The 17,070-nt window shown below is 38.4% G+C and overlaps 1 protein-coding gene across 3 annotated transcripts in view; it reads left to right on the top strand.

The window, feature by feature from the left end:
* LOC111142876 (erythrocyte membrane protein band 4.1) overlaps window positions 1-17,070 on the top strand; it is a 176,118-nt gene that overhangs the window by 72,481 nt on the left and 86,567 nt on the right. For all 3 annotated transcript variants that reach the window (XM_022496257.1, XM_022496258.1, XM_022496259.1), the window contains exons 3-4: window positions 4,845-5,057; window positions 7,344-7,448. In XM_022496257.1, coding sequence (XP_022351965.1) covers window positions 4,845-5,057; window positions 7,344-7,448 — 318 coding nt within the window. The remainder of the gene's footprint in view (window positions 1-4,844; window positions 5,058-7,343; window positions 7,449-17,070) is intronic.

The following is a 17,070-nucleotide window of genomic DNA, read 5'->3' on the forward strand; positions in this document are numbered from 1 at the left end:
ATTGCTGGGTAACTTGATGCACATTAGAATTTAACAAGTACATATATACCACATACAAAACATGGGTTGTGAATTTATCTGTCCAAAAAAATATTCAAAAGTATTAGTAGTATAACTGAAACTATTTTCTAGGAATCCCATTTGTTTTTAGCCTTAAAACAAATTAAAAGCTATTTTAATGGGGTTTTTATTTTTGAAGCATGTGAGCATGCTCATTTGTATTAAAAATATAAATCCTATATGTTTTTGGTATAGGTCTCAGGTTTGGGCTACACAGTTTAATTAGATTTTTCTAAAAATATTACATGTATTTCTAGAAATACTACTTGTATATAAAAAGTGCTAACAGTAAAATTTAAGATAAAGCTGTAGTTACCTACTTGCTATTTGTGAAACAAAGTTGAAAAGAAGATTTACTGTATAGTGTAATAGTAAACATGCATATATGGGGTGCCTGAGTGACTTACTCAGTTAAGTGTCTGTCTTTGATTCAGGTCATAATCCCAGAATCTTGAGATTGAGCATTGGGTTCTCTGCTTAGCAGGGAGCCCGCTTCTCCCTCTCCCTCTGCCTGCCACTCTGCCTACTTGTGCGCTCTCTCTCTCTGCCAAATAAATAAATACAATCTTTAAAAACCAATAAATAAAACTGCAAGCTATGAAATCGATCTAGAAAATCATAGCCGAGTGACACTTTTGCTTTATCAGTTTCCTCCTCTATGCAATGAGAATAAAATTCACCTCCTTTGGCTATTAGAGGATTAAAAAGATAAACACGGAAGGCTCTCAAGACATTGCCTGCCACTCATTAAATGTTAGTTATTACTACTTAACATGAACAGTAAAGGCAAAGAAACCTTATGTATTTTAATATCATTAATTTAATTTTAGAAATACCAAAACAGTTAAATTACATTATCTTTCAGGAAGCCTTGTACTTTGAGGAAGTTTTTAACTGCCTTTTTTCTCTCCTCTGCTTTATGTAGGGAAAAAAAATCCATATTTTGTTTTAGTTAGCATTTGAATCGGGGCTGGTCTGTTTTATCTAAAGATCATAATATTTGTACTGAAGCTGAAACAGATGGTGGACAAAGTTAACTTTAGATTTAACTGAAGTTTCATTCACTGAAACTTTATTAATTCAGAATTGTGATAGATTATATGCAGGTATTTATATATAAAGAGAAAGAAAATAGTACCGTTAATAACTCTCAAGGAGATACTGTTTATTTATTTATTTTTAAAAGATTTTATTTATTTACTTGACAAACAGAGATCACAAGTAGGCAGAGAGGCAGGCAGAGACAGAGAGGGGTGGAAGCAGGCTTGGGGCTTGATCCCAGGACCCTAGATCATGACCTGAGCCAAAGGCAGAGGCTTAACCCACTGAGCCACCCAGGCACCCCAAAGAGATACGGTTTAAAGGAGAAAACTATTTGGGGCTTTTTAGAAGCCAGTAATTATCATCAAAACCTTGTGGGTCAGAACCTTGTAGGTAAGGGTTTATTTGTTTAACTGTATTTCTTTCTTTCTTTTTTTTTTTTTTTTTTGAGAATGACAGACATTTTTATTTATTTTTTTTTAAAGATTTTATTTATTTATTTGACAGAGATCACAAGTAGGCAGAGAGGCAGAGAGAGAAGAAGCAGGCTCCCTGCTGGGCAGAGAGCCCGATGTTGGGCTCGATCCCAGGATCCTGGGATCATGACCTGAGTCGAAGGCAGAGGCTTTAACCCACTGAGCCACCCAGGCGCCCCTGACAGACATTTTTTTTTTAAAATATTTTATTTTTTATAAACATATAATATATTTTTATCCCCAGGGGTACAGGTCTGTGAATCGCCAGGTTTACACACTTCACAGCACTCACCATAGCACATACCCTCCCCAATGTCCATAACCCCCCCCCCCCTACCCCCCCTCCCCCCATCAACCCTCAGTTTGTTTTGTGAGATTAAGAGTCACTTATGGTTTGTCTCCCTCCCAATCCCATCTTTGTTTAACCGTATTTCTGTATGTGTGATAGAGTTTCACTTGAGTGGTCCTTTTCTATCCAGATTTTTTAAAAGTAAGTTTGCATCATAGGATTGTACCAGTCTTTATGTCTGGTACCTTGGATTTTTCAGAAGCCATGTCAGCTTTTACTGTTTATTTATTCATTCAACACATATTTATTGAAAACCTACTATGTGTGCCAGACCCTAAGCTGGATATAATTGGTACAATATGACAAAGAGGTTTAAGATCATGAATTCTGGAGGCAGACTGGTATGTAACTTATTAACTGAATGATGCTGGACGAGTTACTTTAACTTCTCGGGCTTCAGTTTCTTTCTCTCTTTTCTTTTTTGTTTTTTAATTTTAATTCCAGTATCGTCAACATACAGTGTTATATCAGTTTCTGATGTATAATATAGTGAGCTAACAATTCTATACATTTCTCAGTGCTCATCATCATAAGTATTCTTGATCCCCTTCACCTATATTTTTTTTTTTTTGCAATTGGGTTGTTTTTACTTTTTTCATATCATAAAAATTTCTTTTTAAAAAATTTTAATTCCAATGTAGTTAACATGCAGTGTTATATTAGTTTGAGGTGTAGGATATAATGAGGATAAAGTGAGTTCATATAAATAATGCTTTTAGAATAGTAACTGATCGATTTTAATTGTTATATAGTGTTGTTGTTATAAAACAATCATAATCCCTATTCTTGATGACATTTTATAGTCTAATGGAAGAGACAAAAAATTAGTAAATATAAAGTAATTATTTATTATAAGAAATTTTAAGAAAGCAATAAACAGGGTACTGACATGAATAGCAGACTGGGGATATGATAGGTAAGATAGCCAGTTGAAGGACTCTTTGAAGAGGTCACATTTAAAAGGGTCACAAAGGGGGCACCTGGGTGGCTCAGTGGGTTAAAGCCTCTGCTTTCGGCTCGGGTCATGGTCTCAGGGTCCCTGCATCGGGCTCTCTGCTCGGCGGGGAGCCTGCTTCCTCCCTCTCTCTCTGCCTGCCTCTTTGCCTACTTGTGATCTCTGTCTGTCAAATAAATAAATAAATAAATAAATAATCTTAAAAAAAAACAAAAGGGTCATAAAGGATGGGAAGGAGCCTTTTAGACCACCTCCGATATCTAATTCAGGAGCTAAATAATTAAGTCCTTTTTCCTTTATGTCAACCTTATATTCTGAAAGAAAAGATTTAATGAGGTTTAGTTAAGAATCTTTCAGCAGTTTTGGGATTGAAAGGATCTTCTGCGGAAGAGCGGATCCTCATTATTGCCAGAGTGACCACAGAAAGGACCTCAGGAACGTGCCTGTATTTTAGTGCTGCTTCAGAAATCCTGCCCTCCAGCCAGCCACCTCTCTCCTGCTCAGAGGAGGGAAGAGGAAATGCCACCTTGAGTCTTAGGACGACTGAGGAGTGTGTCAGCGTCTGGAGCCACGAAGGCCTTGTGCTCACCAAGCTGCTCACCTCGGAGGAGCTGGCTCTGTGTGGCTCCAGACTGCTTGTTTTGGGCTCCTTCCTGCTTCTCTTCTGTGGCCTTCTCTGCTGTCTCACTGCTGTGTGCTTCCACCCACGCCGGAAGTCCCACTGGTCTAGAACCTGGCTCTAAGGGCGCTGGCCTAGTTCCCATCTTGTTCTCAGGTGTGAATCAACTTCTCCAGACTTTGTTCTAAGTTGGAAGAGATGTTACCAAAAAATGGAGAGCTGGAATGTGGGGGAAAATAAAAGGCTTTTTTTGCCATTCTTATGTTGGAAGTAAGAAAGTATGTGTCAAAATGTTGTTTCACTTACCTGTAAAACTTTGGGATGACTTCATGATAACCTTAGGAAACCCAGATTTCAATGTCTCTTGCTTCTTAGAATCTTCTTCCCATTGGGCACGATTGATAAAAGGTAGAAAGGAGTTAACTGGTAGTTACATTTGTTAGCCTAGTTTATATATTGTTTTATGCTCTAAAATTGGTCCCAAGACTCTCTCTTAGCCATTCATAAGATTTAGAATATGTGATAAATCACATCTCATTTTATACTTCATAAAGGTACCTTGCTAAAATTGTGGAGCATAGGGCAGAGATGGTAAGGTTTTGATAAACTTTAATAATATATAATGGTGGGATGCCTGAGTGGCTCAGTCAGTTAGGTGTCTGCCTTCAGCTCAGGTTACCATCCCAGGGTCTTGGGATCGAGTCCCGTATGGGGCTCCTTGCTTAGTGGGGAGCCTGCTTCTCCCTCCGCCTTCTGTTCTCCATGCTTGTGCTCTTTCTCTCTCTGAAAAATAAATAAATAAAATCTTTAAAATATATATATAATGGCATAGTCAGGAAGAATATATAATGCTGAGAGCCATATATTGGTGTCCTGTAGTTTGCCTGAAAACTTCATTTGTTGATTTGAAAGATGGATTCTACCTGAGAAGTTTTGAGGATAGCATAGTGTATAGATCTTTTAGGAGATCATAATATCTTTTTTTTTTTAAAAGATTTTATTTATTTGTTTGACAGAGACATAGTGAGAAAGGGAACAGAAGCAGCGGGAGTGGGTGAGGGAGAAGCAGGCTTCCCTCTGAGCAGGGAGCCAGATGCGGGGCTCGATCACAGGACTCTGGGATCATGACCTGAGCCGAAGGCAGCCACTTAATGACTGAGCCACCCAGGTGCCCCTCATAATATCTTTTATAGATAATTTATTTAGTCTTAGTATCACTTATATTTGTTTTAACAGTTTTTCTAATTCACCACATTCATTGGTAGCATTATTATAGTTATTAAAATGAACACAGCATATTTTGTGAAATGTGTTTATTACTGACTTGGTGTCATGGTTATGCAGCCCGCTCAGGAAGAACACAGAGAAGATCCAGACTTTGAAACTAAGGAAGGAGGAGACCTTGAAGAGTGCTCTAAAATAGAAGTAAAAGAAGAAAGTCCTGAGTCAAAAGCAGAAAGAGAATTAAAAGCTTCCCAGAAATCCATCAGAAGACACAGAAACATGCATTGCAAGGTTTCTTTGTTGGATGACACAGTTTATGAATGTGTTGTGGAGGTGAGGGCATTTTAATTTCCATAGTCATAATTCTTACATATTCTTTGGTAGGGTTGAGTAAGTAGTTCTAGTGACTATTTCCAGGGACTGAAATGTTAATAGGGATTTTCTGGAAGTGGAGGTCTGGAACGTTTATTACTGAGTCTTACTTTCTTCTCCAGTTTTGTCTATATCTGCCAAAACTTGTCAATCAAGCATGTGTTACTTTTATAATCCAAAACAATTTTGTTTAAAAACAATTGGTTATTATTTATAGAGTGACCTGCCATGACTAGATTTCCCAGGTAGCCTTGATTTCTGATATTAAGTCTAGCTATCCTCATGATTATATTTGTGAAAAAGTTACTGGGTGGTCATTTCTGCTGCCCCAGATGTAAACTGTAATAAGCCCTGGTTTATTCAATCCATTTCTTTAGCACTATGAAATAGAATATAAAAAATTTAAGTCAAGTAATGCCATTTTTTAGAATACTTTATTGTTTTCTGAAAAAATAAGTGATAGAGTCAGGATTGAATAAAGATGTGTTACTTGGTTATTTTTTGCTCTTTCAAGACAAGTTAAAATCCCTAAAAATCTACTAATCATTTTTTTTAACTGGAGCAGTAATTATCAGTTATGATATGATTGATATTAAACAATGTGATTATTACTAATAATAGCCTTTATTGATAAAACATATATAATTCACATATATTTGTATTTTAGGTAATTAATTATGAATTGAATTATTTATATGCAAATGCAAATCTATCAAAGCAGTAATAGTCTAAAATATCACCATCTATCAATAGACATTCCCTCTCCAAGTTTTAAAAAAGAAATCAAGAAAAATACAGTATTGCACTTTGAAAGTAGCTGCTATCCTGTTAACCAAGGACCTGTGGTCTGTTCTTTCTGCTTTTCTCCACTACCTAGTTGAGAGATGGGAAAAGCTATTTCACACATTCTTCCCATTTCGACCAATGTCCAGATCTGGGTTCTTTTTACCTGAAACATTTGGGGACAGATATGTTTCAGAATTCAAAATAATTGGTTTTAGAAAGGCAGTAAATACTTTGGCTGCATATTTCATAACACACACAGCAGGGTGTGTGGCAGTACCAGGATTCATTCTAAGGCAGTACATAAAGACCATAAATAGCCTCGTAATAGTTCAGGTCAGAATTTGCCTTCAAATGAATTTTGGAATCTGCCCCCCCCACCCAAAAAGCCTAAAATTTTACTTTTTAGAGCTTCTGGATTTTGGAATTATAAATAATGGAGTAGGGACCTGTACATGAAGATTCCCCAAATCAATTCTGTCATTTGGAGTGAAAACATAAGAGAGAAAAAAATGAAGAAAATGATTACAATAGATGAATTAATCTGAAAATGAATTAATAGCTATATGAATTATTAAGTCATTAAAAATAACTCTGCTCATGGAGAGGATGTGTGTGTGTCCAAAATGATTTCTAACTTTTTTGAAGTATTTTAAAAAATATATTTCTCAGAGGTCATTAGCATGTTTGATTTTTTTTCAACAATTCCATTAGGTACGATAGATATAAATAGTCTTACAGTTTTACATATAAGAAAGCTAATGGTAATGTTCAGAATTATTAATAGAATTGATCTAGGTTGTAAATGGAGGAGCCAGGACTTTTGACTGTCCTATTTTAGCCTCTAAGTTAGGCTAAGTAGGAATATTAGTACCCAAATTTGGCAGTGGTTTTATTTTCTTGGTAAAGAAACCTTAGAAAATGATTCATAGCACAACTAAAAAAGCCACCGCAAGTGGTAATGTCCGTAGGGTATCTAGACTTCATGCGTTTTTCAGCAAGGAGCTGAGACATAGCTCATTCTCTTGGGACATTTGGTCTGAGAACGGCTGCAAGTCTGAATGATTTCCATAGTCACAATTAACTGTCAGTGTTGACATTAGAGTCAGTGAATTTAGGTGGTCATGTTGACAGCAGCCCATAGCAAGCTTCAGGAAATACTGCACCAAAAATAAAGATTGTGATGTTTAAGATGGAGGCCGGGAATGGTTGATGAAGGGAAGGTAAAATTTTGCCTTGACTTCTAGCACTATTTCCAAGCCACTATAAGTGTGTTGCATATTTAAGATGACAAATTAAGAAACAGGATTTTTATAACCCATATTGTTCTACTTCTACCGTATAAACCATCTGAAAAGTGGTGGTAACCAAGGATAAAAGAGGAAATTGGGAAGTGACATTTTATTTTATTTGATGATAAACACAAGAATAAGAGGAAACCTCAGAATATGTTTGTCTTTGCAGAAACATGCAAAGGGGCAAGATTTGCTTAAACGAGTGTGTGAGCACCTCAATCTTTTGGAAGAGGACTACTTTGGTCTAGCCATTTGGGATAATGCAAACTCTAAGGTGAGGAGACTGTCTGTCAAAACACTTGTTTAAATTCTTTTATTGGTGTTAAGTGTATTTATGCCTGCCTCTCCAAGATGCAATGTATTTAAGAGTTATTCTTGCCTATTCTTGTTTCTCAGATTTTCCCTCTAGAACATTTTAAAGAAAAGACCATTGCTGATGTGTTCTTTCATCATTGAGAGAGAGTATCTACTGTACTATCTTTTTAAAGGACAGGGCAAGTACAGAGCTACGTTGTCCTGATTAGCAAGTAGATACCAATAACTTCATATATTATGTAATTAATATTGTATCTGATAGGTTCATAATACATACTTGTTGAATGGATGATTATCAATATTATAATTATAAGATAATTATGATATATAGTTATAATTTGAAACATATTATTGTTTGAAACATTATAATTTGAAACGTATAATTTGAAATATATCATTGAAACAGTCTTGCAAAGAATCTGACATTTTCTTCTAGCCCAAAGGGAAACCAGTAGTTAACTTTCAAAAGAAGTAAAAGAAAGTGTGAGAACATGGAGGAAGAAGGAAAGGTTAAAAGTTAGGTATTTACTTCAGAAAATTTGAATTATTTCCTAAGCCGATTTACTGGAAATTATAAATATTTAGCTTAAAATCTAGTGATAAAAACTTTAGTGCAGCTTAACAAGTCTTTGCAGATGCTATCCTAAATGATATGGATAGGGCTGTGGATAAGATAGACATGGTCCCAGCCCTTTGGAACTTGGAATTTAGCGTGATGAGTGTTACACAAGAGGAAATACAAGATGTCATGACAGGGTATGGCCAGGGAAGTCTTTTCTGGGGAGGCGACGCTTGAGCCGAGAACTGAAGGATTAAATGGGCAAGTGATGTGGAGAAAGAATGGCTTGTAAAAATGCCTAGAATTAAGAGAATGGCGTTGGAGAAACTAGGAGCCTGGCTAAACATAGGAAGTGAGGAACAGAGAAAGAGATGAATCTGAATAGGTTTTGTTGATTCTTTCTTCAAGGTAACTTAAATTTATTAAGAAAAGTTGAGGGGCAGCGGCCTTTAACAACTGTAGACTCTGTAGTTTGGATTTTTTGAGTTAGAGAATGCAAGCTAGAAGACATGGAATTTCCCTTTGCCTAAATGAACTCTATTTGTAAAATATACTAGTAGTTACCTAGTAGTTTACAATAGTTTGTCCTTCTATGTGAGTGACTGTTGGTTCAAGCAGAAGAACTATGTCTACCAGCACTAGGTTAATATTATTCTTTAAGGACTTGATCTTTGTCCTTAAAGGTTCAAACCAACTTGTACTTAAGCCTTTAAGTTCTATTAATAAGGGAAGATTGAAGGTAATTAAAAAACAAAACAATATCCCCCAAACTACAGTGAAGAACATTCAGGAGCTGTGAGCTCAGAAATTCTCCAATGAATCAAGGAAAATACTCTGAAAAGTATTTTATGTATATAAGCTCAGTGAGATAAAGTTCAGTGTTTTTACACTAAAGGTGCAAAAAAAAAAAAAAAGAAAGAAAAGAAAAAAGAAAAATCCAAGGTTGATTTGAGAATAATTGGGAATGCTTGAATTTGGCATGTTGGTAAAATCACTGAGTACTTACTTAATATAACTGGAAATAATTTCTATGAACCACACATAGTTACATTTTGAGAAGCTAGCACATTCATCTAGACATTCAGGAGAGGAAATTCTTTTCCCCTTGAAGCTGAGCTTCTAGGGCCCACATTGCTACAAAAACTTTCAGTTGCATTGATAACTTTTCACTATTGTTGATCCCATCATACTTGTCCCGTCAGCAGGTTTTATTTCCTTTATAATACTTTTCAAAATCTTTATAAGCAAATATTTAATTCCTTTATTTATATTCATTTAAATATTTATGTGTAAAGTGAATTAAAAGTGGCTAATATAAAAGCTGAATAGCAAAGTATAAACCCGGCTGTGTAAAAAATGGCATTATTATCCCTCTTCAATAAAATATTTCTAGAAGAGAAAAGCTGTTGTTTTGGAATCATAATCTAGTTTCAACTTCCCTGATAGTTGCTAAGAGCGCCTTTTGGGGAAGTCATTGGACAAGTGAATGGGAAATATAGGGCTTATCATATTCAAGGCATTTGTTAGGTTTGTAGTAGGGTCCATGTTCTTACAGGATATCCAACAGGAACATGATCAGAGGTAATGAACTGTTCTGTATTTTCTGCTTCTAAATTCATTGTGACCAACCTCCAACTCTGAGAAATAGGTCAAAGTAGAGTTTTTCTTTGGATTAAAATGAGGGTCTTTGGGCTGATTCAGGAAGTAGGGCATAGAAGCGAAAGTAGGAACTTGCCAAGCAAATATTGCACAAAAATGAATTTGGAGAAGACTTACCTTAGCATTGTCAGGTTAAAAGGCCATTATAGTAGCAAAAGCTATCTTGGTGATGACAGTCCTTCTTCAATATGCTATCTCTTGAGTCATACTTATTCATTATGGATGAGTTGCTCTCTCTGCTCATGCGTAACTGTCCCTGATATTTCTGTCACCATCATCCTGAAGATTGATTTGCCTCATTCATGTGATGTTTCTCCAATTTCCTTTGTCCTAGCTTTTCCTTGTGTTTTGATAGAATGCTTCTTCTGAGAAATGGCATGCGAGACATAATCTTTTTGAGATATTATATGTCTGAAAAATGTCTTTATTTACCTCACATTTGATTATTAGTTTTGTTGGGTATAGAATTTTACACTTGAAGTTATTTGCCATCATAATTTTGATGGCATTGCTCCATTTGTCTTCTGGCTCCCAGTGCTGCTATGGAGTAGGCCAGAGCCATTCTGATTCATGATCTTTTGTGTGACCTTCCTTTTGTAGAATTAAGCTAGTAGAATCTTACTGTCTTCCTTCCTCCGTTCCTCCCTTCCTTCTTTCCTTCCTTCCCAAAATGGAGGATCCAGTTTAACTTAAAACAGTAAGGAGAGACCCTGTTTCCCCACACTCCTCACCAAACTATAATGGTGGCAGACTTTTTACTTTTGCCATATGAAGAGGAGGGGAAAACTGGAGTCAGGACTTGCTTTGGAACCACAGCTCCAAGTCCATGGTTTGGAGCCCAGTGCTAACTCTCTGTGGGTGACATCTTCCCCTCCCCAAAACAAGTGAGGAAAGAGTTCCTCAGCCTTGTTAAGTTCAAGCCCAGGTGGAGCCAATCTCCTTGCCAGCCCAGCTTAGAAATGCCACCTTTTCTTTATTGACCCAAGCTGGTGGCAGAGGGGACAATGAGCTAAGGGGAGGGCTCGCTCATGTTGCCTCAGAGTGTCAGCCTGATGCTGGCTGCCTTCATGAACCAGCAGGATGCATCTTTGGTCAAAGGCCTAGGTGCAGCTTGGAGCAGCGATGGTGGGCTGTGGCCTGGTTGCCTGGTGCCATCGGGGATCATGATACAGGCTTTGTGCAGCCAATCTGGAGGGGAATGAAAAAGTCTTGGAGCCGTGTGGACAAGGACAGGGGTGGACATTGGTGGCATGGTGTGTGTGGCTGAGGGCTGCAAGCTTGGAGGGATAGCAGAAGGTCTTGGGGTGATTGGGACACAGAGGGGGCAGGCGCCGGTGTGTACCAGCCAGTACATGGCCACTTGGTCTGGTAAGAGAAGGCCTTGTCACAGCCACAGCATTGGTGCCGGCACTGGGCCGGGGCTGCTAGTGGTGCCAGGAAGACGCCCCGCAGAACTGGCAGGCCCTGGAACCAACTGACTGGGTTTCTGCAGTGAGCCCTGGTGGGGTGCTCCTTTCTTGGTTATTGGTTCCTTGCCAGTGGGACCAGGATCGGTGTCTCTAGCTGTGGACTCCTCATCTCGGCCCAGCATCCTGCTGGCCCAGGAACCCAGAGGGAGGTAGGCAACACTGGCGATTATCAGGCTAATGGAGATTGGGCTGTAGGGCCCCGGTCTTGGTTTAGTCCCAGTCCACTGATGCTGCGTGAACTGCTTCCTTCTTTTTTTTTTTTTTTTTTTTTAAGATTTTATTTATTTATTTGACAGAGAGAGATCACAAGTAGGCAGAGAGGCAGGCAGAGAGAGAGGGGGAAACAGGTTTCCTGCCTAGCAGAGAGCCTGAAGTGGGGCTTGATCCCAGGACCCTGAGATCATGCCCTGAGCTGAAAGCTTAACCCACTGAGCCACCCAGGTGCCCTGAACTGCTTCCTTCTTGTTGCTTAATTTTATCCCCAGCGTGGAGGGTGGAGGGGGACCTGTGGAAGGGCCCTCCTGCAGTGGCTTCTGCAGCCACTGACATGCCCTGGACACCAAGGAATTGCTGCACCTGTCACGCTATTTGATTTCATTGTAGTCACCATTACCTACGCATATCCACTGTCAATAAGCCACATTTCCAGATATGCTCTTTAATTATACAGAGATTCACGAAAGGATTTAATGTGTAAAGCCATTAATCTTCGTTAGTCATTTATCCAAATTTTCTGTGATTCTGAAAACACAAAGGATACTAGAGTTAGGACATCTCCTGGGGCTCAGAGATCATTTCAGAGATGAGAAGACAGAAGCCTGTAAGGCAGAGTGGCTTCCTCCCAGCTACACAGTCCATTCCCTCCTGAAATTCCTTGCCTCTTGCTCCTTCCTAAATGATTTCTTCTTCAGCTTTTTATTCATTTTGTCTTTGTTTCTCAGATTTTGTTTCCTAGCTACAGAATTAGTTCTTGTTATATTACAAAAATTCAACCAAGTAAATATTAAAGATCTAATTGGCCTTAGTAATCATTTCATGAATTGGGCAGTGTTCCACCTAGCAAGTAGAGGGGAGCTCTGAGGGCCTAGAGGAAAAGTTTTTTAAGGTAGAGAGGGAATGGAAAAGATGAAATTATTAACAAAGAATCCACTATTGAAGGCAAGGTCACCCTCCAGGAGGAACAGAAAGTGTCTATTAGTAAACATCTTAGTGCTGACCAGAAATTTTCCATGTTGATTAGTTAAAGATTACATTTCTTGGTGGTTGAAACTGTAGTTAGGTTAGATATTAGGTCTTGGTTTACTGACTTGGGGCCTTAACCTAAGTGATGCCATTTTGGGCTTATGGTTTTCTTTTTAACATTTTTCTAATTGTAAGGGGGAAAAATGTGAACCATAATACAAACGGAGATGACTGTCCTCTTTCCAGTCCCAGTCCGTTGTCTGTTGACTTTTGTGTGTAAAGCTTTATCCTTTGTATATGTAAGTTCTCTCCTTAAGAACTTCTGGTTGGGGGCACCTGGGTGGGTCACTTGTTAAGAGGCTGCTTTCGGCTTGGGTCATGATTCTGGGGTCCTGGGATCAAGCCCTGAATTGGGCCCTGCATTAGGCTCCCTGCTCTGTGGAGAGCCTGCTTCTCCGTCTCCCTCTGCCTGCTGCTTCCCCTACTCGTGCTCAATCTCTCTCTCTATCAAATAAACAAATAAAATCTTTAACAAACAAAACAAAACAAAAAAAGAACTTCTGGATCTTTGCGTTTTGTTTGTATGCAGTTGGGTACCTTCAAAGGGAGGAAAGTTAATCGAATTGACTTTTTCCTCACAGGGCATGGCTTACTTGCTCTTTCCCTATTGGCTGCACAATAATAAGCCTGTTGCCAGACAGTCTGACTGGAGAAAAGAAAAAGCAGTTAGAAGCAAACTTCTATAGCCCTATGAGACATTTATTACCACTATGAATCAAAGTTATATGATGAGTTAAATAGTTGATTCCTACATTTTATTCCTGCTTTGTTGTTTATAAATGAATCAAGGATTTTTTTCCTTGGAGAAATGTCACCCACATTACTTCCTCCCCCACCCCCTCCAAATTCCCTCCCTAAGCAGAAATCTTGAGCTCTTTTGGTAAATACTAAGAATTTTATTTTTTTAAAGATTTTATTTATTTATTTGACAGGCAGAGATCACAAGTAGGCACAGAGGCAGGCAGAGAGAGAGAGGGGGAAGCAGGCTCCCTGCTGAACAGAGAGTCTGACGTAGGGCTCCATCCCAGGACCCTGGGATCATGACCTGAGCTGAAGGCAGAGGCTTTAACCCACTGAGCCACCCAGGCACCCCAATACTGAGAATTTTAAATGGGGAGTTCATTCAATTCAATGGCATATGGTCTTCTTTCTCTTTTCTTCCATTTTCTGTGTGGATGGATTTTCTTACCTTAGGAGTCAAATTTTCAACTCTGAGCAGATCATCAATCATAGCCAGGAGGGTCTTTTACCTTGCAAAGGCAAATAGCAAACACCATTTGAGTGAATATTAAATTAATAGTGTGAGGCATTTAACTTATAGTCATCTGAAAGAATGCATTGTTTTAAATTGATTCATGAGTAGTTTTGAAAGCAAGTACAATAATGATTGTGTCTTTATTGTCTGGTAAATCAGAAAGACTAAAATGAATTTTATAAACACACATGGAGAGTAGGAGGCTGTATTTGGGATCTTGTCTTTTGCTCTGAAGATTTGGTTTGACATCTCTAGTGGATTTAAATGTGGCTTTTTTTTTTTTTATAGTCAGATCTAGAATTACTGCGCTATTGAGTTTCTATAAACATCTTGGAGCAGTGATTTGAAGTCAACATACTAACAGAAGCATAAACAATGGTTGTTCCTCAAGTTAAGGAAGACAGATTTGTGGAGCTTATAGATAAGTCTTTTACCTCAAAAGACAAGGATGTGTATAGATCACTTATATGTGTGTGCAGGGTTTTAGGGCATCCAGATAAAGGTAGCTGAAGGCCAACTCAGGGCATGTTCTTTCTTAGGGTTTTTTCTTAAAACTTTATAACCTGGGGTGCCGGGGTAGCTCAGTGGGTTAAGCCTCTGCCTTCGGCTCAGGTCATGATCTCAGGGTCCTGGAATCGAGCCCCACATTGGGCTCTCTGCTCAGCAGGGAGCCTGCTTCCTTCTCTCTCTCTCTCTGCCTGCCTCTCTGCCTACTTGTGATCTCTGTCTGTCAAATAAGTAAAAATCTTTAAAAAAAAAAGCACGACAAAAAAAAACCCCTTTATAACCTAAGGTTATAATTGCTGCAAAAGATAGAAAAGTTCTATTCATTTTACTTACTTATATGACACTGCCTTATATCTCGGTAGCATTTTTCGTTTGTTTATTCATTTATCCATCAAACATGTATTGAGTAGACAGCATGTGCCTTGTGCCAGGCAGAGCTGTAAAACATGTAGTTTCTTTGCTCAGGGAGCTCCCAGGCTGACGAGGGGGCAGCAGTAAGATGGGCACCCACAAAGAAAGGTTTTTCTGTGAAGGTAATGTAAGATCTGAATTATAAGAGATAGTCGGGAATATTCCAGATGGAGAAACTGGGATAGAGTATTCCAAATGAAAGAGACAATATGTGAGAAGGTGTTTTAAAGTAGGAGAGTAAATGCGAGACCTGTAATTCTTCAGTTGGATGAATGGAGATCTATATCCGGCTAATACTGTTATTCAGCTCTATTATTCAGAAACTTTTTTTTTAAGGTTTTTTTTTTTTTTTTTTTTTTGACAGAAAGAGACACAGTGAGAGAGGGAACACAAGCAGGGGTAATGGGAGAGGGAGAAGCAGGCCTCCTGCAGAGCAGAGAGCCTGATGTGAGGTTCCATCCCAGGACTCTGGGAGCATGACCTGAGCTGAAGGCAGAGGCTTAACGACTGAGTCACCCAGGCAGCCCTAGAAACTTTTTTTTTAAGCTCAAGAAGGAATGTGATACTTTTTAAAGCACAAACATAAGTTCTGTTTAAGATGTTAATTTAATAAGTAAGTAAGTAAATAAATGTTAATTTATTTAACTCACAAGAAATGATCAGCAAAACAGACCCTTAAAAGGGAATCCTTAGGAGTGCCTGGGTGGCTCAGTGGGTTAAGCCTCTGCCTTCGGCTCAGGTCATGATCTCAGGGTCCTGGGATTGAGCCCCACATCAGGTTCTCTGCTCAGCAGGGAGCCTGCTTCCCCCTCTCCCTCTGCCTACCTCTCTGCCTACTTGTGATCCTTCTCTCTCTGTCAAATAAATAAATAAAATCTTAAAGAAAAAAAAGGAATCCTTAAAAAAAAAAATAAAAGGAATCCTTGCAACTGAAAGTATTCAAATAGAAAATTATCCAGAATTGATATTTTGGGGACATCTTAAGATCCCTAATAAGAGGACATCTGGGCAGTTCAGTCTGTTAAGTGCCTGCCTTCCACCCAGGTCATGATCCCAGGGTCCTGGGATCGAGTCCCTCCTTGGCCTCCCTGCTCATGCATGCTTTCTCTCTCTCTCATGCTCTCTCTCTCAAATAAATAAATAAAATCTTTAAAAAAAAAGATCCCTAATAAGATAAGAGTTCTATAACTTTTGTCCTCTCAATATTTTGTTATTTTATAAGTTAATTCTTATCTCTTTCCCTTAGGTATAACCCTCTCTTTCACCTCTCCTTCAAAACTAATTTCTCTTGAGAAATTAGTTTACATATAACTATCTCTAATTCTTCACTGCTTATTAGCATAACATAATACAGGAAAGTGTGTAAATCATACGTGCGTATTTCAAAGAATTTTTACAAAGTGAACACATCTGTGTAAATACCCAGAAGGTTAAGAAAATAAATATTACCAGGACTCCAGAATCCCCTTTTGTGCCCCTTCCCAGCCCCTCCCTCCATCCCCTAACAGTCACTACTCCCACCCTACGCATTAAAAGTAACAGATGTCTTCCTGACATCTATCACCACAAGTTAGCTTTGCCTAACTTTTTACTAACTTTAAAAAGTTAGCTTTTTAAACTGTGTTGTAAAAATGAAACCATGCATATATTCTTTTAGGTCTGGCTTCTTTTGTTTTGTTCAGTATTGTGTTTTTGAGATTCATCCATGTTGTGAGTAGCAATAGATCATTCCTTCTCATGTCTGTGTAAAAGTTCATTGTTTGACTATACCACACTTTATGTATTCTACTATTGATGGCTGTTTGGCTTGTATATAGTTTGGGCTCTTAAGAATACTGCTGCTAAGAACATTCTGGTATATGTCTTTTAATGCACATCTTTCTTTTCTGTACCATAGACTTCATACTATCAGGTCGTTTAGATGATCAGTATCAGCACAATTTATTGAGTGCTGGTTATGTGCTTTTTATATACATCAAATAATTTAATCCATAAAAACTCTGTGAGGAGAGTAGATTTTAAAAAAGGATTTATTTATTTATTTGAGAGAGAGAGAGAGAGAGAGAGAGAGCGAGTGGAGGGAGGAACAGAGATAGAGAGTTCTCAAGCCGACTCCACACTGAGCAGGGAGCTCAGCGTGGGGCTCGATTCCAGGACCCTAAGGTCATGACCTGAGCTGAAACCAAGAGTTGGACGGGTAACTGAGCCACCCAGGCTCCCTGAGGAGGGTAATTTTATCCCAATTTTATATATGAGAAAATTGAGACTTAGATGATCTTATATAAGGTTACACAGCTAGTAAATGGTAGAGAAGTTGAGACAGGATTAGAACTCAAGACTGTATGCCTTCCAAGCCTGTACCCATAACCATTATTCTCTTCTGTACCACAATTATCATTCTCAACGCAACCCCTCATTTTGTCTTCCTTTCTACAGTCCAGCTTCCTCTAATTCATGTCACTCCTTTGTTTTAAATCCT

This window comes from Enhydra lutris, unplaced genomic scaffold (assembly GCF_002288905.1).
Source record: "Enhydra lutris kenyoni isolate GAN:26980312 unplaced genomic scaffold, ASM228890v2 scaffoldscaffold9, whole genome shotgun sequence".
NCBI classification, from domain to species: domain Eukaryota; kingdom Metazoa; phylum Chordata; class Mammalia; order Carnivora; family Mustelidae; genus Enhydra; species Enhydra lutris.